The sequence below is a fragment of the Podarcis bocagei genome (assembly GCF_964188305.1).
Source record: "Podarcis bocagei genome assembly, chromosome: 3".
Lineage (NCBI taxonomy): Eukaryota > Metazoa > Chordata > Lepidosauria > Squamata > Lacertidae > Podarcis > Podarcis bocagei.
Genome location: NC_138127.1, coordinates 75,132,302 through 75,154,807, shown reverse-complemented (window position 1 = coordinate 75,154,807; position 22,506 = coordinate 75,132,302). Strand labels below are relative to the sequence as shown.

The 22,506-nt window shown below is 47.0% G+C and overlaps 1 protein-coding gene and 1 long non-coding RNA gene across 2 annotated transcripts; one reads left to right on the top strand and one right to left on the bottom strand.

The window, feature by feature from the left end:
- Positions 1 to 388: 388 nt before the first annotated feature.
- On the bottom strand, positions 389 to 20,145 carry LOC308582927 (solute carrier family 2, facilitated glucose transporter member 5-like). Its single transcript, XM_081186528.1, has 13 exons — positions 19,949 to 20,145; positions 17,266 to 17,347; positions 16,262 to 16,357; positions 14,897 to 15,042; positions 13,622 to 13,746; positions 12,907 to 13,059; positions 11,380 to 11,505; positions 9,109 to 9,296; positions 7,756 to 7,866; positions 6,892 to 6,993; positions 4,862 to 4,937; positions 2,152 to 2,279; positions 389 to 634 (listed from the first exon to the last, which is right to left on the bottom strand). Exons 2-13 carry the CDS (start codon positions 17,332 to 17,334, stop codon positions 416 to 418), a joined length of 1,539 nt encoding a protein of 512 aa, XP_081042654.1. The 5' UTR covers positions 17,335 to 17,347; positions 19,949 to 20,145; the 3' UTR covers positions 389 to 415.
- On the top strand, positions 10,641 to 16,262 carry LOC308582934. Its single transcript, XR_014005947.1, has 3 exons — positions 10,641 to 11,305; positions 15,431 to 15,644; positions 16,085 to 16,262. It is a non-coding gene; the product is annotated as an uncharacterized lncRNA (long non-coding RNA).
- Positions 20,146 to 22,506: the final 2,361 nt, after the last annotated feature.

The following is a 22,506-nucleotide window of genomic DNA, read 5'->3' as shown; positions in this document are numbered from 1 at the left end:
ATGGCTCAGGTCTTGATGAAGGAGCCTGTTGTGGACGCACCTGGCTGCCCCACCTCACTCCCCCCAGAAATCTGTGCCCGGAGCCATGGCCTCCCACCCACCCCACACTACCCCCCTTTTTTGTGTCATTCGCTAAGATGTCGAATTCCCTCCCCACAGCGATGTGCCTGGCATTATGCAGTTTCTATCAAATGTGGAAGACGCACCTCTCTACTTGGGCTTTTGACCCTTGAGGTGTGTTATTTCTCGGACCCCGCCTAAGTTTGGAGCCCACACTTTAGGGTGGAGGGTGGGCAATGAATTAACCGAGGCAAAACCTCAATACTGGCGTGTCAACGGTGCTGAGACAGCTGATGGACAACCGTAGAGATTCCCTTGGGATCATGGCTCGATTATAAATGTTTATAATCAAATTCTACACGGGGGTTTGCCCCTCCCCCAACGCCCGCCTGGTGTTTCTCCTCGGCATTCGCTCCATCTTGTTGATCTGCCTTTGGGCCACGTAGATGGGCAGTTGCTTCCTGATTTCCAGAAAAGTCTGGTGCTTGGTTTCTGGGATCATCTTTAAGATGAAAAAGAAGGTGGCAGCACATATCGGACAGCAGATGAGGAAGCTGAAGAATCCGATGTATGTCTGGAAAGGAACAGGAGCAGCAACACACACAGAGAGAGAAACAGGGCTCAGCAACATGAGTCAAAAAACTGAGTTTTAAATGTATTATAAACATGCAACACCAGATGGCGCTGTAGAGCAGGAAACTTTTCTATGTGATTTTACATAGAGGTTTTTTTTCCTTTTGTTATAAAGATTTAATTTTTATGACTTATCTATAGTGGGGTCCCCCCCCGTGTGTAGATCCACCCACAGAAAGGCATAAGCTTATTAATTTAGCACATTATATTTCCCCAGTGCTTTTTTCCTTCAAGGAACTCAAGGCCGGGTTATCTCATAGAATCATAGAATTGAAGGTTTGGAAGGGACCCCCTGGCAAGGGTATTCTGGTCCCACCCCCTGCTACAATGCAGAATTTACAGCCAGAGAATCCTCTGACATAGTTGGTTCCACTGTCGACAGTTCTGCCTGATGTTTACCTGGGATATTCTTTCTTGCCATTTGAATACATTAGTTTGGGCCCTGCCCTCTGGAGCAATGGGGGGGGGGGAGAGCTTGCTCTGTATTCTATGTGGCAGCCCTTCAGATATTTGAAGATAGCTACCAGATGACACTTGAGTCCAACTCTACAATTCTCTATCAGTGCTCTGTCTTCTCTTATCCAGGCTAAACATACCCAACTCCTTCAACTGTTCCTCATAAGGCTTGGTTTCCATCTCTCTCTCTAGTAACACCCCAGAAGGGAAGTTTTGGGACCAGGTGAGGGTAGGCATGGAATGTGCTTTCTCCATCCTACCTAAGGTGGGAAAGGTCTATGGCCATAGGCATAGCCAGGATTTAGGGGGCAGGGAGAACACCTACCTGTCATCATCCTCTGTCTGGCTCTATCTAGCAGATTCAGAATGAAATGTCTCAGCAGCAGTTGTTTTAAATTCCTTTCTTTTGACCCCAAGTGCTCGGGGGAAAAATCTGCCAATATCTTTCTACAATTTATACTTTTACTTAAGTATTTTTATTTAATTACTTGATTTTGGGGGGAGGGGAGGAGAGCTCCCCCCCCCCGGCTATGCCCATGGCTGGGGCAAATTCAATCCCTGGCAAGTCCAGGGGAAACTGGGAGCGGCCCCTTCTCTGAAACCTTGGAGAGCCACTGCCAGTCCGTGTAGACACTACTGGCTTGATATAAGGCAGCTTCTTATGTTTGTATTCAACCCTTTAGACTAGAATCTTACGTTTTGTTTTGTGTTTTTACAGGAAATACCATAGCTCAGTGTCAGAGCATCTGCCTTGCATGTAGAAGGTGCTCAGTTCAACCCCCAACGACTCCAAGTAGGACTGGGAAAGACTCCCTGTCTGAAACCCTAGAGAGCCTCTGGGAGTCAGTGTAGACAGTGCTTAGCTAGATGGACTAGTGAGGGACAAGGCAGCTTCCTAGGTCCTCAACATCCTTCTGCATGCCAAGCAGATGCTCTACTGCTGAGCTACAGCCCTTCGCTGTAGAAGGTTCAGAACACCCACGGACCACCAGAATCACTCACCTGGATATTGAGGAAAGTCACAATGCTGAAGAAGTTTAGGAACCAATGCACAAAACCCCCGACCACATAGGCTGAGGACCGCGAGGACTGAAGGAAAATCTCTGCTATTATCAGGTTGGGAAGAGCACCTGTGTAGAGAAAAGAGTTCACTGCTCGTTGGGAGGAGATTTTTTTATTTTTATTTTTTTAAAAGAGAACTATTTTTAAAGTGGTTTAATCTTGCCTCTGTTTAGTAACTGCTTAACTGTTTATATATTTTATTTTCTCGTTGTTGTTGTTATTTATTGGCTTTATATACTGCCCTTCATGACAAGATCTCAGGGCGGTTCACAGGATAAAATACAAGGTAAAAACGCAAGTAAATAGTTAAAACAAAAACAACAAAATAACACACACACACATCTCATGCATTGAGGTATTTTGTTGGGGCCATTTGTTGTTATATATTTTTTAACCACAAAGAAGATTTTTAAAAAGTTTTAAAGTTGGGCCATAAAGGTAAAGGGACCCCTGACCATTAGGTCCAGTCGTGACCGACTCTGGGGTTGCAGCGCTCATCTCGCTTTATTGGCCGAGGGAGCCGATGTTTATCCACAGACAGTTTTTCCGGGTCATGTGGCCAACATGACTAAGCCACTTCTGGTGAATCAGAGCAGCGCACGGAAACACCATTTACCTTCCCGTCGGAGCGGTATCTATTTATCTACTTGCACTTTGAGATGCTTTCGAACTGCTAGGTTGGCAGGAGCAGGGACTGAGCAACGGGAGCTCACCCCGTTGCAGGGATTTGAACCGCCAACCTTCTGATTGGCAAGTCCTAGGCTCTGTGGTTTAACGCACAGCGCCACCCGCGTCCCTTGTAAAGTTGGGCCATACTTTGGTGCTTATTTTCTACACCACTTTGTGAAGTCTCCCCCCTTGAAAAGCAGATTAGAAACCTTTCAAACAGTCTTTAATACTATAAAACCATTGGCCTCAAAATGGCATTCCATTTTTTAAATGGTTTTTTCATGTAAAGTGCTACAAACTACTTTTATTCGGAGATTTTCTGAACATACCATTAACAAACATCAACAGAAAACAGGATCGTGGGACTTCTGCGGTTCACTACTGTCAGGGCTGCCACTCAGTCCCAGCTCACATAGGACCACGTTAGCCAGCGTTCAGGTTAAAAGAGTCTTTATTGGATTACAGCTTCCATTTCCAAACTGCGATATGCAGCCCTACTTCTTCTAGGTCAGACCGGCGAAGACCCGTCTGAGTCTCCGCCTCTAGCACACCAGCTTAATACCCTAGCCTTGCTCCACCTCCTGCGCCTTTCCCTCCGTCTCTGGGTCCTTCTGCCCCCCGGGGTCTCCTTTTTCCTACTCTCTTCTGACGCGGACCCCCCTGACCCTTCCGCCTCCTTGCGGCGGGCTTTGGGACCTGGTTCACTCTCTGGGCTGCTTACTGCGCCAGCTTCCGCTACATTTGAACTTGGCGCGCGCGCCCAACTCTCAACCTTCCTCTTGATCGTTTCGTCGCTCCCCGAGGTGGGCGTGACTACTCCTGACTCATGCCCTCCCTCCTTCTGAAAGCCTCCGGAACCCGATATCTGGTCCCCTATCTCCCCGCTGTTCCCGTCTGGGTACGTGGGTCCCGATCTCCAACTGCTGCTCTCTGATTCCTCTCTGGACCCTTCTTCCTGGGGTGTCCCCCTGCTTTCCCCCCTTGCTCTGACTGCTGGCGCTCCCTTCTGGGAATCCTCGGACTCACTGGATAAGCTCGGCGATCTCGGTTCGTCATCCCCACTCATCTTTCCTTCGTATTCCTCCCCCTCGCTCTCTGTCTCCTCCCTTCTCTGCGTCTCTGCTTCTGAACCCCTGACAACTACGAAGCCCAGTAGATCAGTGTTCTTCAGTCTTAGAAACCCATCTACTATTATTTTCATTATTCTTTTGTACCCTGCTCTTTCCACAGAACCTGGGACTCAAGGGATCTTACAAAACTGTAATCTCATATTTAATCCCATTACGTTAAACCATGGGTAGGCAATCTAAGGCTCGGGGGCTGGATCCGGCCCAATCGCCTTCTAAATCTGGCCCGTGGACGGTCCGGGAATCAGCATGTTTTTACATGAGTAGAATGTGTGCTTTTATTTAAAATGCATCTCTGGGTTATTTGTGGGGCATAGGAATTAGTGCATACATATTTTTCAAAATATAGTCCGGCCCCCCACTAGGTCTGAGGGACAGTGGATCGGCCCCCTGCTGAAAAAGTTTGCTGACTTCTGCATTAAACTGTAACGGGATTAAAACAATGAAAAAACAAAAAAGCCCAAAATCTGTTAAAATGCAGATAATAAAAACACTAAAAACACTACGACCCTTTCCTTAAAAACAACAAAACAGTCAGTTCCCAAAGGCCTGCCAGAATAAAACAGTCTTCACCTGCCAGTGGAAGGACAAGGAGAGAGTCGGCCTAACCTCACTGGAAAGGGAAGAGTTGCTGGGATCATTAGGGCTGCGCTGTTTTGTAAGAGTTTTTGCTGGCACTGTGTTTTTTATATTGCTGATCTACACCTGACTCTGGCTCCTGACACACTGTAGTGGAAGGGGCTGAGGATAAATAAAGGCTTTGGATGCCTGACCACCCTCGATCCTTGGAAACCTTTTGCTCTTCACATCCTGCGCCTCCTCCAAGGAACTCTGCGTATCACCTGAGCACTTACTAGGTCCGACGGCATGTCCCATGAGGAAAATATTGATGAGGAGCGCATTGATGTAAGACATCCACAAGGCATCTCCCTGTTGGAGAGAGTTGTGAGAGCGTGTCAAGCTTGCTAGGTTTGGGCAAAGCGCTTTTGATGTAATCGCTGATGTTATTGGTCAATCAGACGCTGTTTACTCATGAGAGATCACTTCCCACTGGGAAGAATCCAGAGGACAGCGGCACTGAGTTGTGCCCAAAATGAGTTGCGCCCACCACATGTGCATGATGTCACATGCACGACAACCCTCCCAACCTGGCCAGGTTGACTTGGCCTGCGAACATGCTTCACCCTGCCACATCCCTGGCGATTCTCAAAAGGACGCGGTACAGCCAAGCATCTTCGTCCTGGTGCGTCCTCTTGAGGATTGCCGCAGGGTTTGGGGGAGGCCTGGCCCCCTTCTTGAAAATGTGCCAGTGCCAGAGGAGCATCTCTGATGGGATAGCAAGGGAAAGATCTGGTCCTTTTTTAAGCACCTTGTGCTGCACAGAAGGGTTGTTAGAATCTTCGGCCCTGTATACCTGATGGTCCTGTATACCTGAAGGAGCGTCTCCACCCCATCGTTCAGCCCGGACACAGATCCAGCGCTGAGGGCCTTCTGGCAGTTCCCTCATTGTGAGGTTACAGGGAACCAGACAGAGGGCCTTCTTGGTAGTGGCACCCACCCTGTGGAACACCCTCCCTTCAGAGGTGAAGGAAATAAGCAGCTATCCTATCTTTAAAAGACATCTGAAGGCAGCCCTGTTCAGGGAAGTTTTTAATATTTAATGCTGTACTGTTTTTAACACTTGATTGGGATCTGCCCAGAGTGGCTGGGGAAACTCAGCCAGATGGATGGGGTATAAATAAATAAATAATAATAATAATAATAATAATAATAATAATAATAATTATTATTATTATTATTATTATTATTATTATCCAAACCAAATATGACATTTTGATAAAGGTATGGTCCCCACGTATCAACTGTGTAAATAGGAGCAATGTTAATGCGAGGCCTCAATCACTCACACTCATTTATAGAGAGCTGCGACCTATCCCAAGGCCATATCAGCCTTGCTCCACACACCCTCCTTCAGTGTGTTTTTGCCCAGCTGGAAATGTGCTCTTTAAACTTTGATCATGCCTCTTGCATGCCTGGACGGAGGCGAGAGAGGAGTTTGGGAAGGTGTGTGCAGAAACCAGCCTATTCTGCAAAGGCAAATGATGTGAGTTCATTGCTCAGCCTACTTTTGCTTCTAGCCCCACCCACCACTGGCATGCAGTTTTTGGTCTGCAAAAGATCCCAGACTTAGCTCAACAGTTTAGGTGACATGTAGAATGCCAGCACATGTTTTAATTTTTTTAATAAAGGTTTCAAGATACAGTTGTACCTTGGAAGTCGAAAACCAAATTGCAGCTTCTGATTTGCTGCAGGAATCTCCTGCAGTCAATCAGAAGCCGTGGAAGCCCCATCAGACGTTCAGGTTCCAAAAGAATGTTCGCAAACCGGAACACTCACTTCCAGGTTTGTGGCATTCAGGAGCCAAAACGTTCAAGTTCCAGGGTGTCCGGGATTCAAGGTACGACTGTAGTGGTTATAAACTGTTGAAATAATTTCATTGTTTTATTCCTATTGTGAAACTCCGAGGGCTTTTTTAATTTAATGAACAAGTGGTATATAAATTTTGTGAAAGAAATATGCAGTTGACAGCTTCATCTGTCTGGGGGCAGGTGGATTGCAGAGGTGGGGAAACCCAACATGCAATATGCACCAGGTGCCTCCTCTCTGGTGTGCACAGCAATGTGAAAACACAACTTGAAACGCAGCAGAAGAGAAGCGACGTTGCTGCATTTCAAAGTATTAATGCGTACACAGCGAAAGAGCCATCAAAAGGAGTGATGCTCTTTCAGTTGCTAGCGTGCACATAGCCAAGGAGCAATCGACGGAGTAACGCTTGGCTTTCGAGGACATCGGTGCTTGAAGAGTTCGGAAAAAACCAACCAACCTGAAGTTCAAGGTTCATGGTTAATACGATGCAGAGGATGGTGCACATGCCAAAACCAAGGAGCAGCAGGAACTTTCGCCCCATTGAGTCAATGTAAAATATCTAGAGAATGTAACAGCAAGGGAAAGAAAGCATGTGAAAAAGGAAGGACGCAGCACTCAGTCTCAGCTTAACCAACCTTGCAGGGTTCTTAGTAAGTTTAAAATGGGGGTGAGAGAGAGGGCTCAGAAACAAACGGGTGGGTCTTTTACCACCTCACCTTGATAGAGAACAGGGAGCCAAGTGGGGCTGTGTGTAGTGAGAGTATGTATGAACTTTGGCTGGTGCTGGAAGCTGGACATACAGAAGAACATACTGCTCTATACTAGCCTTGGTGATCTCCCCGGGAACCTCACGAGGAGGCAAGATCTGTTGGAGTGTCAATGCTGTGAGCCCCTCCCTCCAAGGCTCAGGCCAGGTAGGCCAGGAAAGGCTGAAAGCCTGGAGAGCTGCTGCCAGTCAGTGTGGACAATACAGAGTTAGATGCACAAAGTATCTGACTTGGTATAAGGTGCCTTCCTGTACAGTGGTACCTCGGGTTAAGTACTTAATTCGTTCCTGAAGCACCACTTTAGCTAATGGGGCCTCCTACTGCTGCTGTGCCACCGGAGCACAATTTCTGTTCTCATCCTGAAGCAAAGTTCTTAACCTGAAGCACTATTTCTGGGTTAGCGGAGTCTGTAACCTGAAGCGTATGTACACTGTATTCCTAAGTGCTGGCACAAAACTGCTGCTAAAGTTTGCAGCGCAGGAACATCCTTTGGAGCAGACTGAGCTTTGAGACTTTAAGGGGCAGAAAAAAAGGCGAAAGTAAGGCAGGCTTACCCCGACAAAGACTGAAATGATGATGGCAACGCTTGATGCTAAACGGATGTATGGGATATTATTTAGGTCAGTTCCTGTAGACAGGTAGATTCTCTCTGTATAAAAGTATACCTGAAATGAGACCAAAACAACTGAGACTTTTAGCTTTCTGGGCGATGGTCCTGTGGCTGACTCAGGGTTTGAGGCACTGTCTACAAAATGAAGCCTAAGATCCTTTCTCTCCAACTCCAAACTAGGGATGGGAAAATTTGTTTCTTTTCCAGCCTTAAATCCAGCTCTTCACATTTCTTCTGCACAGACAAGAACTGTTTGCAGTTGCCAACGTACATAGGCAGGCAATCCTCTGAATCTCTGGCTATATGGGAATCAAAGGTCACTGCAGTCGTGCCCACAAGGGGTGGTTGTACCTACCAGTACCCCTTGTGGTGCCTGTGAACGCTCTTGGTAAATATCTTCTCAGAAATCTACAATCTGCTTGAGATTGTTTGCTCTTTGTGCTCATAAAAACACCCCTGTTCCCACAGTGGCCACCCAGATGCCTACAGGAAACCCACAAGCCAAGCACAAGCATCAAAGAGCTTCTGTCTCAGAGAGAGTTGCTGATGTAGGTGCCTTCCTCCCCGCCTCCGTTGGTGGGGCAGCTGTTGTAACAGCATCCGCACACCATCTGGGGGTGATGCCCCCTTTTCTGCTCTTTTGGATGTGGCAGCCATTTTGTTTCATGTCTCCTCCCTGCCCAGCAGCCATTTTGTGACTGGTGCCCACGGCACTCCCCTCAACATTCCAAACATGGGCACTGGGCCCCAGTGGCGTAGCGTGGGGGGTGCAGGGGGGGCCGGCTGCACCGGGCGCAACATCTGGGGGTTAGGGTTAGGGGCGCAAATCCACGGGTTAGGGGGCGCAAATCCACGGGTTAGGGGGCGCAAATTACTTGCCTTGCCCCGGGTGCTGACAACCCACACTACGCCACTGCTGGGCCCCCAAAAGGCTGACGGAGCTTGGATGCAAAACAAGCTCCGCCCATACTGCTTGTGACCCTAAATGTGGTGCTGCCTGTGCCACGAATTTGCCCAGTCCTCCTTTAAAGCCGCCCGAGCTGGTGGCCATCGCGGCCTCCTGTGTGGGGCCATAGTTCCATAGTTTAACTATGAAGAAGTCCTTCCTTTCCTCCGTCCTGAATCTTCCAACACTCAGCTTCCTTGGAAGTGCCCTGGAATGCCAACTCTCAACACCCGCAGCCATTGGCTGTCCTTGCTGGGGTTGATGGGAGCTGTAGTCCAGCCACACCTGGATGACCAAAGGTCCCACTTCCCCTCCCTTGTTCTAACCGCTTGTGGATATTGCCTTCCTTACTGCGTTGACTCCAGAGAGCTGTTGGCCACACATCAAGATAATGACTGAGATGACTTGCCACCGCAGGCTTGGGAAGCACAGCAGCATAAGTGAGTTCATGCTCTTCTCCGTCTTCTCAGCCATCTTCTCCTGCTGCAGTTCTTCTATCTCCTCCTGCACGTCCTCATTGTGCCTCAGCTTCTGCAAGGCTGGAAAGAAGCAGCAAGGGAAAAGCCTTTGAATAGCAGGGCACGGAGGCTGGTGGAGAGAGTTTCTTGCAGTACCAAACACAAGAGGTGTAGTGGAGGGGGGGCAAAGACCAGTTACAAATTCTGCAGTGGGTTCCCGGTCTCCAGCATCCCAGAGACACCCAGCCAGCTTTTTGGCCACTGAGAAGATGTTCCGCCTCACCCGTTGTGATGCTTGGAGCCAATCTAAGTGAAGACAGGTGAGTCGGCCACTGAGGACTGGCTCCTAAGGTCACTCTGGAGAAAGACACCAAGGAGGAGCTGTTCTGCATGCGCCAAAGCTCAGCGTTTGGGAGCACTGCAAACATAAGCTGTTTCCGTTTCAAGAGAATGGTGTTCTAGTTCTATTACCTGTCAATCAATCAATCAATCAATCAATCAATCAATTGATGGGTGTTCTGCTACATTCAATGGAGTTTCACATAAAACACTGTAGGAATGTTAAAGATAGTAGGAAAGGATATATTGAGTAAGTATTATCCTTCCTTCACTCAGGCTAGTGAAGTGGTGTAGCAGAGCAAATTCCCCTCAATATAGCTGAAAGCTAGTTTGCAGATTCTTTTGAATCTCTTAGTTAAGTTTATTCCCGCTTAAAAGAATAAAGACACAAGAGTCTTTCTGAGTAAAGTAACAAAAAGTTTACTCACATTTCAGTTCACAATTTGATCCCAGAAAGGCGGTTACCCAACAAACTGTGAGTTCATCTCATATGAAGACTGAACTCATGTGCTGCTGGCTGAGAGCTTACTTTTGAGTGATAGCTGATCCATGGCCATTTGATGTACCTTTGGGGATTATTAATTTGCTGGTGAAGATCCATCATTGAAACAGTTCATTATCCTCAAAGAACTGTTGTCTGCTGCACCCTATTGTGACATTTGGCGCACCCATCACCTCACGTTTGTAGTGTTGTGCCCGTAGCACCACCATGCTCCAACTCACTTCCAACTATATTTTGGATAGGATATTGACTGTGGAAAGGCATTCTGCCTCTATTTCAGTGATCCTTGACAGTGACTTACCAATCCTACCATTCCTGGTTATGGAAAATTTATCCGATTCTTATTAGTTTGTGACTCCATGCACATATTATATGTCTTCTGTTTATAGTGTTATAAAAAATATTGTCAGTATATTATTAGCCAACATGTTGCTTGTTGTTGTTCAGAGCTGGCTGAGTGACAGTAGAGAGCAAAAATTACCGTATTTTTCCGTGTATAAGACTAGGTTTCTTCCCTAAAAAATAATGTCCAAAATTTGGGGGCATCTTATACATGGATAGATCTTTCCTATTTTCTTAAATCAGAGTCCCCCAAAATAGGGGGCGTCTTATACATGGTGGCGTCTTATAGACGGAAAAATACGGTGCATTAATAAGAGAACAAAATGGCTGCAGGAGAGCAGCAAGCAAGAGAGCAAGTGAAGCAAGTAATTAAGACTGAGAAAATAGCTGCATGACTCGGCTCTTTTATGGAGTCAGCCAGAGCCACGCCCATCTCCCAGGTCACATGCAGGGGGAGGATGCTCCAGACCAGTGGAACAGGAAGTTACACTGACTGTATGTTCCCCTGCCTGTGCCCACTCTAGGGAAACAAGGAATGTTGCATTTGACTGCACCAATGGATTACATCCCAAAAACACAACTGAGGTCACCTCGAAAGAAGAAACTGGAGCCCTCCACAAGAGGGGAGCCACCACTGAAAAGGCTCGCCGGGAAGGGTTAGGTGAGATCCCTGCCTGAAACCCCAGAGAGCTGCTGCCAGTCCGTGTAAGCAATACTGAGCTAGATGGACCAATGGTATGATTCAGTATAATGATTTCAGCTGTTCTCTCTCTGAGAACCAAGAATGACAGATTTGGGGTGTTGCCTAAGAGGCCATCCAGACTCACCCCACCAAACATACAACACCATGTTTCATCCAGAAAAAGCACTAGGCGCTATCAGTTGTATTCTCAGATTGTCTCCTCAGGTAAACACTAATAAGACTTTGAATGTTATTATCCCTCACCCTCCAATATGTAAGTGGTTCATGTATGTGGTTACCTAGCATGGCCTTTTCTTCATCATTTTTCTGAATCAGTAGATACCTGGGGCTTTCGGGGAAGGAAGGAACGGCAATGGTCTGAAATAATGCCAGTATTCCAGGGACACTTGTCAGTATTGGCCAATCTGCGCAAGAAGGAGCAATTAATTTTATTTATTACATTTACACCCCACCTTTCCTTGAAGGAGTTCAAGGTGGCGTACGTGGTTCTCTTCCTCCCCATCTTATCCTCACAACAACCCTGTGAGGGAGGTTAGGCTGAGAGACTGGGAATGGCCCAATGTCTGAGCCAGGATTTGAACCCTGGCCTCCCAGGTCCTAGCCCGGCACTCGAACTACCATGCCACCCTGGCTCTTGAAAAGTATCAGCTCAGATGGCACAACAGAATTGCCCAATGCTAAGGGAGGGAATCAATGGCCTTCCTGGGTCAGTGGGCACCTTTGGGGAAGTGCCGTCGGTGCTAGCCATTGGCTGCCATGAGGGAAAGTGTGGCATGACACAAAATGGCTGCCATGGGGGTATAATACAAAATGGCTGCCGTGGGGATGTGGGGAAATGGCTGCTGTGGAAGCATGGTGTTATGGTGGCCACGTTTAAAAGGGGAAAAAAGCAAAGAAAAGAGACATAACCATGGGTGTGCCCCACATCAACAGGCAGGGGGAGGCACCTATATCAGCCATCGCTATGCTTGCTCACAGAGAGAAGGTCTCTGTACAGTGGTACCTTGGTTCTCAAACGCCTTGGTACTCAAAACAACTTAGAACCCAAACACTGCAAACCCGGAAGTAAGTGTTCCAGTTTGCGAACTTTTTTTGGAAGCCGAATGTCCTCTGTTTTAAGTGTTACATTGGTTTCAGTGCCATACTTCCGTTTTGAGTGGTACTCTGAGGTCTGTTTGTTTTTGCTATTTATTTTGCGTTTTTGTGGCTCTTTTTTTGTTTTTGTGACTGTGTGGAACCCAGTTCAGCTACTGATTGATTGTGTGCCTGCAGTACATTGTTTATTGCTTTCATTTTATGGATCAATGGTCTCGTTAGTAAAATTCATGTTAAATTGCTGTTTTAGGAGTTGTTTTTAAAAGTCTGGAACGGATCAATTCGTTTTGCATTACTTTCTAAGGGAAAGCACGCCTTGGTTTTGGAACGCTTTGATTTTGGAACGCACTTCCGGAATAGATTAAGTTTGAGAACCAAGCTACCACTGTACTTCTCCTCTGTTCAGAACTGATGGGTCGCTGGCTGTCCGATCCTGGGATCCAAGTGGGCACATGTAAGACTTTTTGTGGGCACCACAGGTGGTACTGGTGGGGGTTCACTGGTGCTTGTGAGCACCACATGGAACTGGAGGGGTCGTGGAACTGTCTCCCTCAGAAGGTGGCGAGCTCTTCTTCATTGGGAGTTGAGTCATCTGTTGGGGACTCTTTCCAGCATTGCAGCATGTTGGACTAAATGACCCCTGGCAATACCTTCCATCTCTACAATTCTACCATGACCTTTGGGCTAAGAGGTGCTCCTCTCTGATTTACCTTCTTCGTTCCCCAGCATTTCAGGAAAAGAGAGTATCTGAGCCAGCAGGACACCTACAGCTAGAAAGAAATGAGGCAGCATGCCAATGGCTCCCCTCATGTTCGGTGGGGAGATCTCTATGAGGTACAATGGGACCACGATGTAGAAGATGCCTGGTTAGGGGATAAATCAAGGCATTATTCACAGTAGGCATGTGACAGCCATAGAAGCATACAAACATCTCCCACTTACCCAACTAGTCATTGTGTTCTGCAAGAGAGGGCATCCTGCAGATGCCATCCTACCAGGAGGTCCATTCCACATGATGGCCAGAATCAGGCCTTTAGTTTGGCGGCACGTAGCCTCTGGAACTCCCTCCCACTGCGTATCAGGCAGGCGCCTTCTCTATTGCCTTTTTGGCACCTGCTATTTCAGCAGCTGGTATCTGTCTTGGATCCAAATCTGGCCGGTGTGTGTGCTGTTGCTCTTTCTAAACGGTCTTTTAAAAAATATTTATAATTGCTATCATTATTGTCAGCTACATCCCTGCTGGTGGGCCAGGTTTGGCCCATGGGCTGGAGGCTCCCCAAAGCAGTATATGGAGGTGGTGGTGGTGGGGAGGTTTTGATATGTCTTTGAATTGCAAGCACTGGTTCCTTCCCAACTCAGATTTCAGAACAGGGAATTTTCTCTTAACCCCATACCCTCACTAAATCAGGAAGTAGCCCAACTCACCTATGGTTATTCCAACGATGAAGCGTGAAAGCATCGTAAACAGGAAGGCTTGCACCACTGTGGCGCAAACCATAAACATAGAGGACACCATGGAGCAGAAGCAATTGATCAGCAAGGCCCCTTTCCTGGAAAGAGTGGGGAAAGGAAGGGAATGACTGGGCCAATGAACATGTGGAATGATTGGAAGAGTTCCCCGCATCCTTTGGGGGAAGCAAGATCTGCCAGGAGGAGCAGTTTGGGAGGTCATGATTCTCAGCGGGCTGATTTCTGGCTTTGCCAGCGTTAAATCTCTAATCCCGGCTCAGTCAAAGATACACCTGCGTAACTTGTTCATCCCAGAAGAATCACCCAAGGACATGGTGGGTGCAGGACCAGAGAGGGAAGGGGAATTACCGTAGTTGGGATCATAAAGCCGTATAACCTGGCAACCCGGCTACTTATTTTCAAGACTTATTTAATTCTGGTCATATGTTTATCTTAATTTTATACCAAAAGGGATCCCAGGGAGGCTTAGTAAAACCAAAGCAAGGCAGCCAGTCCCTATCTGCAGGCTTACAATCTAAAAAGACCCCTCCCACAACAACAACAAAAGTCACGGAAGGAAAAGGGATATGGAGGGAATAGGAAAATCAAAATAAAAACTTGGGCACTTTCTAAACAGTGGTTCCTGTAATCCAAAGAATCCTGGGAATGGTAGCTTGTTAAGGGTGCCAGGAAGTGTAGCACTGTGAAAGGTACACTGCAGTCTTTGGGTTTCTTTGGGGAAAGCCTTGTGCTTCGAATACATGGTATGTACGCAGCCCTATTAGCATGGAGAAAGTCCACAGAACAAGGGAAACCATTAAGCAGAGGCTGGATACTTCTTTCCTTTCCTTTGATGCGGTGTCTGATCCACACCAGCCATCTCAATGGCAATATGTCTTTTGCAAGATTCCTTGCATTTCTGATTAAAATCTAAGGGCAGTCATTGGCTGAGTTTTGCTCAGAGATGACCCAGTGAAATCGGGGGGGGGGGGCTCGCTCAGGCTGGCTCATTCATTTGAATGGGTCTGCTTTGTCGAATGCCACCCAAACGATAGCATTACTTCGGCTGGCTGAATATCTTTTGTTAAAATGTGGGATGCCTTTTTACAGGGTGAACCTCCTCAGCCAGAAGTTAAATTGAGCCTCAGCTGGGGAGACAGGCCTCAGCAGAAGCCCCACTCCCCTGCCCACCTGCCCCACGTCCAAAGTTAGGACTGGAAGTTCACTAATCACCAGGTCATCTATATATACCTTCCATATTCATCCACCATGACTCCTGCGATGAGTGCTCCAGTAAGGCCTCCAATAGGGAACATACTGATGGCAAGGCCTAGCATGAAGTGCAGATACTGCTGCTCTCCTGGATTCTTCGCAGCATGACCCATGTCTTCCATGAGCTAAGAGAGGAAATCATATCATGGGCAGGGTTAGTGTATCCACAACACATCCTAATCAGAAGGAACTGGCACCCTTGCAGGTGCCACATAATACTCATATGTAGAACTTCTCTCTATTAGAGTGGCAGCATTTGCACTTTGGAACTCCCTGCCTCTTGATATCAAGCAGGCGCCTTCACTGTATTCTTTTCGGCGACTGCTAAAAACGTTTTCTTTTGAGAAAGCCTATACAGACACATAGAGCGTTGGTGTCTGTTTGAATCCGGTTTTCGGCTTACCGTTGATTTTAATTTTTTAAAAAGGTTTTAAATAGTTGCTTTCAACTTTGTAAAATAAAACCCTAAGCATTTCATTGTTTTCTTCTTTCTGTAAACGGTTCTTCCTCCAGCCTTTTCCACCAACGGCATCTACTAATGGTTGCTCAGAAGGGAATGTGAGCCTTGGCTGAAGAAAGATCTTCCACACCTGTTTTAAAGTCCCACTAGACTCTTTTGAGTTTTTGCTGCAAGAGACCAAGGCTCCATCGTCACCAAATGATTTATTTGTTAAGGATGCTGAGAGTTGTTAGGAGACCCCTATGGCTCTACGCTGAGTAAAACTTGGTGAGAAGCCTATCTTATTTTAACTAATACATATGCATTTATCTGCACTAATATACACATTTTATTTTTTGTACACAGTGGTACCTCAGGTTAAGAACTTAATTCGTTCTGGAGGTCCGTTCTTAACCTGAAACTGTTCTTAACCTGAAGCACCACTTTAGCTAATGGGGCCTCCTCCTGCTGCTGCTGTGCCACCGCCACACGATTTCTGTTCTCATCCTGAAGCAAAGTTCTTAACCCGAGGTACTACTGTATTTATGGGTTAGCAGAGCCTGTAACCTGAAGCGTATGTAACCCGAGGTACCACTGTACACAAGCTGAAGCATTGCACCACAAAGAATTTTGACAGGTGTTCCAGTTGGCAACTTGTTTTGGAATGTGTGTTCTATGTAGATGTGCCCTTAAAACACAAACTATTTCAGATTTCTCTCCACCCCTAGATACAACCTGAAAATATCTCTGATGACTTTAGCTGTGATTCCTGGATTGCAGGGGGCTCAACTAGATGACTGTTGGGGGTCTCTTCCTACTCTACTGTTCCATGACTCGCTGACTCCCAGAAGCTTAGTCAGAAGCCCCTGTTGTAAGAAACCGCCTGTACTGCAGGGTCATCTTACCAGCACTGGGGAATAGACCATCCAGAGGTTGTAACCATATTGGATAGATCCCAAGCTGGTGACCAGCACTGTTCGGAGAAGCGAATTTGTCACCTCCTGCAGGAAATCAAAGCAGCAGATAAGAGCATCTGTCAGGCAAAGCGTTCATCAATGCATAAGGTAAAAGGACCCCTGACCGTTAGGTCCAGTTGTGACCGACTCTGGGGTTGCGGCGCTCATCTCGCTTTATTGGCCGAGGGAGCCGGCGTACAGCTTCCGGGTCATGTGGCCAGCATGACTAAGCCGCTTCTGGCGAACCAGAGCAGCGCATGAAAACACAGTTTACCTTCCCGCCAGAGTGGTACCTATTTATCTACTTGCACTTTGATGTGCTTTCGAACTGCTAGGTTGGCAGGAGCAGGGACCGAGCAACGGGAGCTCACCCCGTCACGGGGATTCGAACCGCCAACCTTCTGATCGGCAAGCCCTAGGCTCTGTGGTTTAACCCACAGCGCCACCCGTGTCCCCATCAATGCATAGGACATAGTTAATGAAAGACAAATGGCTTGGATCTTAAGGCAGTGTGGGCAGAGTTCTGCTCATAGGAGGAGTGTTTATGGTGCAAGGTGATATAACCTGTGGCCCTCCAGGTATTGCTGGACTCCATTTCCCATCAGCCCCAAGGCAGCATGGTCAGTAGTCAGGGCTAGTGGGAGCTGCGGTCCAGCAGTATCTAGAAGGCCCACAGATCCCCCTATTGCTGGACTAAAGGCTTCTGGGAGCTGGCAGCCCCATTTATAAAAGAACGTAGCAGGACCTGAGTCCAAAAGCAGAACGCTCCCCAGTATTCTGGTTGTGTGATGTCACTTGTTTGATGTGGGAGGGTTGAATTTTTAAAATGGCCTCTTAGGTCAAATTGGACGGTTAGAGCATGGTGGGGATAATGCCAAGGTTGCAAGTTCAATCCCCATGTGGGACAGCTGCATATTCCTGCATTGCAGGGCGTTGGCCATGTTCAAACTCACCCATTTGCGGACTATGGGCTTTGGTTCTGGCACTGCCTTGCTATCAATGCCTCTTCCGGTAGTTTCCATAATTGAGTCTCAGCTGTGGGGGGAAGAAGAGGGACATTTTGTCAGGCGGTTATTATCTCTTGCAACTTCTTTAAGAACATAAGAATAGCTAAACCTGGCATAGGCAAACTCCGGCCCTCCAGATGTTTTGAGACTACAGTTCCCATCATCCCTGACCACTGGTCCTGTTAGCTAGGGATGATGGGAATTGTAGTTCCAAAACATCTGGAGGGCCGGAGTTTGCCCATGCCTGACTAAATGGTCCATGGACAGCTCCTCCTGACAGCCTGTTTATTGGGCATCCCTCCTGATTTGTTTTTGCAGAGGTTTGATTATGGCTATGTACACACCACGCATTTAAACCCTATGGCTTACGCCAAAGGATAATGGGAACTATAGTTTGCCCCTTATGGACCTACAGTTCCCTGAACCCTTTACAAGCTACAGTCCCCTTTAAATGTATCACCAGTCTTTGCTGAGAGTTCACTTTGATTTATCGATTTTTTAAATTGCATTTATATACCACCTTTCTCCTATATATATTTGTGTGTGCGCGTGTGTGTATCATTTTGCAGTTTCCATCAATATAGTTTTACATCAAATTTCAAAACCCAATTTCTGCCTCCCTCCTCCCTTTCTGCGATTTCTTATATTTATAGTATCTTTATTGCAACTCCCAGTTTAAGCCTAATTATTAGTTGACCCATATATTCGAAATTAGTTTTATCACGCTGCACTTCTTTACGTTAAACCTGCTAATGAGTGTATCTGTTTGCAATAGTTTATAAAATATTCAATAAACGTTTTCCACTCTAAATCAAAGACACTGTCGTATTGATTTCTTATTCTTCCGGTGAGTTTCGCCATTTCTACATATTCCAATAGTTTTTTGCTGCCATTCTTCTTTGGTTGGGACGTTGTCTTCTTTCCATCTTTGGACAAATATCATACGAGCAGCTGTGGTCACATATATAAACAAGTTTTTATATTGTTTAGGTATCTCTAATCTCTAAAAGAAAAGCCTCTGGTTTCTTATAAAAAGTTACCTTAAACATTTTTTTCAGCTCATTGTATATCATTTCCCACTACATATGGAAAAAGGTACCTTCTTTTTCTTTGCACTTCCAGCAAATATTCGATTCAGATTTATACATTTTCGCTATCCATTGCCCAGTGTATCATAGAAGATTTCACTTGCTCATCTTTTGTTTGCATATCTTATACGTTTCTGAAATTACCTTAATATTACTTATATCTAGCAGGTCTCTCTCCAACTGGAATGATTGGTTCCCAAAACCTAACTTTTTATCTGTTTTAAACAATTCATTTAGATGATAATATTGCAACCAGTTTATTAACATACTTGACAGTTCTTCAAACTTTTTAAACTTAATTTCACCACCCTCCTCACTTATTATTTTTTAAATAAGTTATCCAGTCTACATCCCACCTTTATCTCCAAGAAGCTCAAAGTGACATATATGTTTCTCCACCTCCCCATGACAGCCCTGGGAGGCAGGTTAGGCTGAGAGGACAGTGACCAGCCCAAGGTCACCTAGTGAGCTTCACAGCCGAGTAGGCATTTGAATCCTGGCCATCTGGGTCTTAGTCCGACACTCTAACCACTATACCACATTGTTCGCAGGGTGATGGTGATATGATGGTGAGCTCAGCACTCAGCCTGATTTGCTTGTCAGGCATTCCTTCCTTCTATACTTTTCTAGGCATTTCCACGTCATTTTCCAAACTGCAAAAAGTCTTTTTTCTTTTCAAAAATGTTTTTATTGCTCCGGGGTGATATTGCCTTTTAATCAACTTCAATTGCACAAACCTAAATTTCTGCTATGTGCTGGAAACCCTCCTGCAAAATGTATTTACTTACTTACTTAATAGTGGTGTTTATAGCTCACTTTTCACTGAATATTTTTAGTCCCAGGGAAACAAAAAAGGTCTAAAAAGCTAGGGGCTATATCTTGTGGTAGTGAATGCTCATGGCAGGGACATACTGAAAGCCTGTGACTTGTCTCCTGAATGTTTAAAGAAATCACGAACACAGAGAGGCAGACTCCTGGGAGCACCACCCAGACAAGGAGGCTTCCTGCTCAGTCTCTGCATGAGTGCCTGTTCTGGCTTTTTATTACAACTGATTAAGGCAGGGATAGGGAGCCTATGGGCTCCATCTGTTCTTGGACTTCAACTCCCATCAGGCCCAGCCAGCATGGCCAACAGGAAGCAGGGGTAGGAGTCGTGGTCCAACCACACCTGGGGGGGGGGCGCAACAAGTTTCCTACTCCCAGATTTAAACCAAGTCAGAAACGATGGAGGGAAAACTGAAGCAGTTGTCTTCCAAGGTAATCCATTGGGTCAACAGTCCCAGAAGTGGGTAGCGGTGAAGTCTGTCTGTAGGGAGCCAACCCACCCCCTCAAGGCACCATAGCTGTCAACTTTCAATTTTGAAAAGGGATCAGCAGCCTTGAAAATAAGGGATCAGCAGCCTCACTTATCCCGGGGACAGTCTATGGGATATCTAACAATCCAAGATAGCAGCAGGAAGCAGCGGGAAACGGCGCTGGAATAAGGGAATTTCCCGCCCAAAAAGGGAAGGCTGACAGCTATGCAAGGCACAGAAACTTACCGCAGCTTTCTGTTCTTGGAAGTAGAGGGGTGAAATCAGCCCCGCCCTGTTTTCTCTTGAAAGACATCAAAGGGCAGGCAGTATTGCAAGAGCCAATCAGAGGAAGGATGCTGAAAGATTCCATTTGGGGGAGCTGTTGGCAGTTGGAAGGCCAGGTGATTGAATTAGGTATACCAGGATCCCATCGTGGCTGAGCAGCTGAGCAGTGAGCATGCCAGGCGGCCTTAACTCAGCCACATGCAATATTGTTATTGTTGGGTTGTCGCTAGCCGAGCCCTACTCAGAGTAGACCCACTGAAAGAGCCAGCATGGCGTAGTGGTTGGGAAGTTGGACTAGGACAGGGGTCTGCAACCTTTAAGACAAAAAGAGCCACCTGGACCCATTTCTGAAGAAAAAAAAACTGGGAGCTGCAAGACTCGTCATTATAAAAATAACTTTTTTGTCCCTTTTTTATTATTTCTTTGTTTGACCCCTCAGAATTACTCCTCCTCATAGAAATAAACGTTAAATTAACAAGTTACCTTTTTGTGTGTGTGTGTTCTTCACTCCCCTTCAAAACAGTGACCAGCATACATGCCCCCTTTCAATGCAGTGACCAGCGTACATGCCCCTTACAATGTAGCGGGCGAACGAGCGGGTGGGAAGGTGACGTCGGTACGGTGCATGACTAACACACGCACCGCCCCCATGCGACGCCACAGCCAGCACAGCGCCCGCCACAGTGGGGAGTGTCAGGGCGCACAATGCGCCTCCTCCCCTCGCTAGTATCCGCCCCGGAGCCGCAGCAAAGGTGTAAAAGAGCCACATGCGGCTCCGGAGCCGCGGGTTGCAGACCCCTGCCCTAGGCTCTGTGGTTTAGACCACAGCACCACCCGCGTCCCCTCGAGAAAGGGGTTGGTGCCCCCCAATTTGCTCCCACCCATCACTGAAGAAATTCAGCCCTCCTTTATAGTAAGGCTGTTCTTCTTTGGCAAACACTTGTAGCCGAGTAAGATTGTCTTCCATAAACGCAGTTTTAACAATGAGTCCGCAAATGACTGTGGAGGCCAATTCTGGACTCACACGTCCTTCCACAGTGGGGACATTGGTTCCCGGGCGGGAACTGATCACGGTGTGGATTTGCCAAGCATGTCTTCCTCTTAGCACATTTCTCCCTTGCGTTCTGAGTTCGAGTGTCTTCAAAGTCCATGACACCTTTGGTAAAGGCTGTTCTCCAACTGGAGCGCTCGCAGGCCAGTGTTTCCCAGTTGTCAGTGTTTATACTACATTTTTTAAGATTTGCCTTGAGACAGTCTTTAAACCTCTTTTTTTGACCACCAGCATTACACTTTCCATTTTTAAGTTCGGAATAGAGTAGTTGCTTTGGAAGACGATAATCAAGCATCCGCACAACATGACCAGTCCAACGAAGTTGATGTTGAAGAATCATTGCTTCAACACTGGTGCTCTTTGCTTCATCCAGTACACTGATATTAGTGTACAGTATCAGTAAGGCTGTTACTGGGTAACTGGACATACAAGAGCTGTCTGTCTGTTCCTGCAAGTGGAATATTGTGTTATTATGAAATGGCCTCTGAGAGCCAAGCTGGGGAACTTGCAGCCCCTCCATATCTTGTTAGACTCCGACACCCATCAGCCCTAGCCAGTGTATCCAATGGCAGGGGATGATGGGAGCTGTAGTCCAACGACATCCAAGGATCCCAGATTCCCCACCCATTATTCTTCAACATTACCTTCATTGGACTGGTCATGTTGTGCGGATGCCTGATTATCATTTTCCAAAGCAACTACTCTATTCCCAACTTAAGTGTGGGAAGCGAAATGCCGGGAAGAAAACGAAAGAGGTCTAAAGATGCTCTCAAGGCAAATCTTTAAAAATGTAGTATAAGCACTGATAACTGGGAAACACTGGCCTGCGAGCGCTTGGATTGGAGAACAGCCTTTGAAGAAGCAGCACGAACTCAGGGCGAAACGTGCCAAGAGGAAGGCACGTTTGGCAAACCTTCACTGTGATCAACTCCCGTCTAGAAACTTAAGTCCCCACTATGGAAGGACGTGTCGATCCAGAATTGGCCTCCACAGTCACTTACGGACTGAGAGAAGCCAATCTTCCTCGATCGCCAAAGAAAGCAGCCGGGGGTCCCTTCCAAGATGCTGCTGGACTCCAATTCCCGCCAGCAGCCACAGGCTATTTAGTCAGGCTGCCCAGAGACTTAGAAAGTGTAGGTGATTTTAACGTACGAATACTTTCACTTTCGCAGGTTCTAAAGCACTCGTGGCGAACTGCCCCTTGCTTTCCTCGTTCTATCTTTGCGGCGTTTTGCAATCAAGCGGCGCAGAAAGGGCGCGGAAATAAATGAAGTTACGCATTTGCAGCCCGGCCTTAGCTGGAGGGGCGCGCCGCGTTTGGTCGACCCTGGCTGCAGAGTTTCCCCGAGGGGGCTGAGAAGGTCACCGGTTCCCCGTCCTGATCTGCACTCGGGTCAGAGGGAGGCGCTGCGAGTGGGAAAGGGCGCGCCTTCCCTGCCGATTCCCATAAGGAGCGGCTCCGGTTTCC

Coding starts and splice junctions, on each gene's coding strand:
- LOC308582927 (XM_081186528.1), bottom strand. CDS start 17,334: ATGGAAACTACCGGAAGAGGCATTGATAGCAAGGCAGTGCCAGAACCA. Junction 11,506..12,906: donor AATGCTGGGGAACGAAGAAG/GTAAATCAGAGA, acceptor CTTCTTGCGCAG/ATTGGCCAATACTGACAAGT. Junction 2,280..4,861: donor GGGACATGCCGTCGGACCTA/GTAAGTGCTCAG, acceptor TTCTCTACACAG/GTGCTCTTCCCAACCTGATA.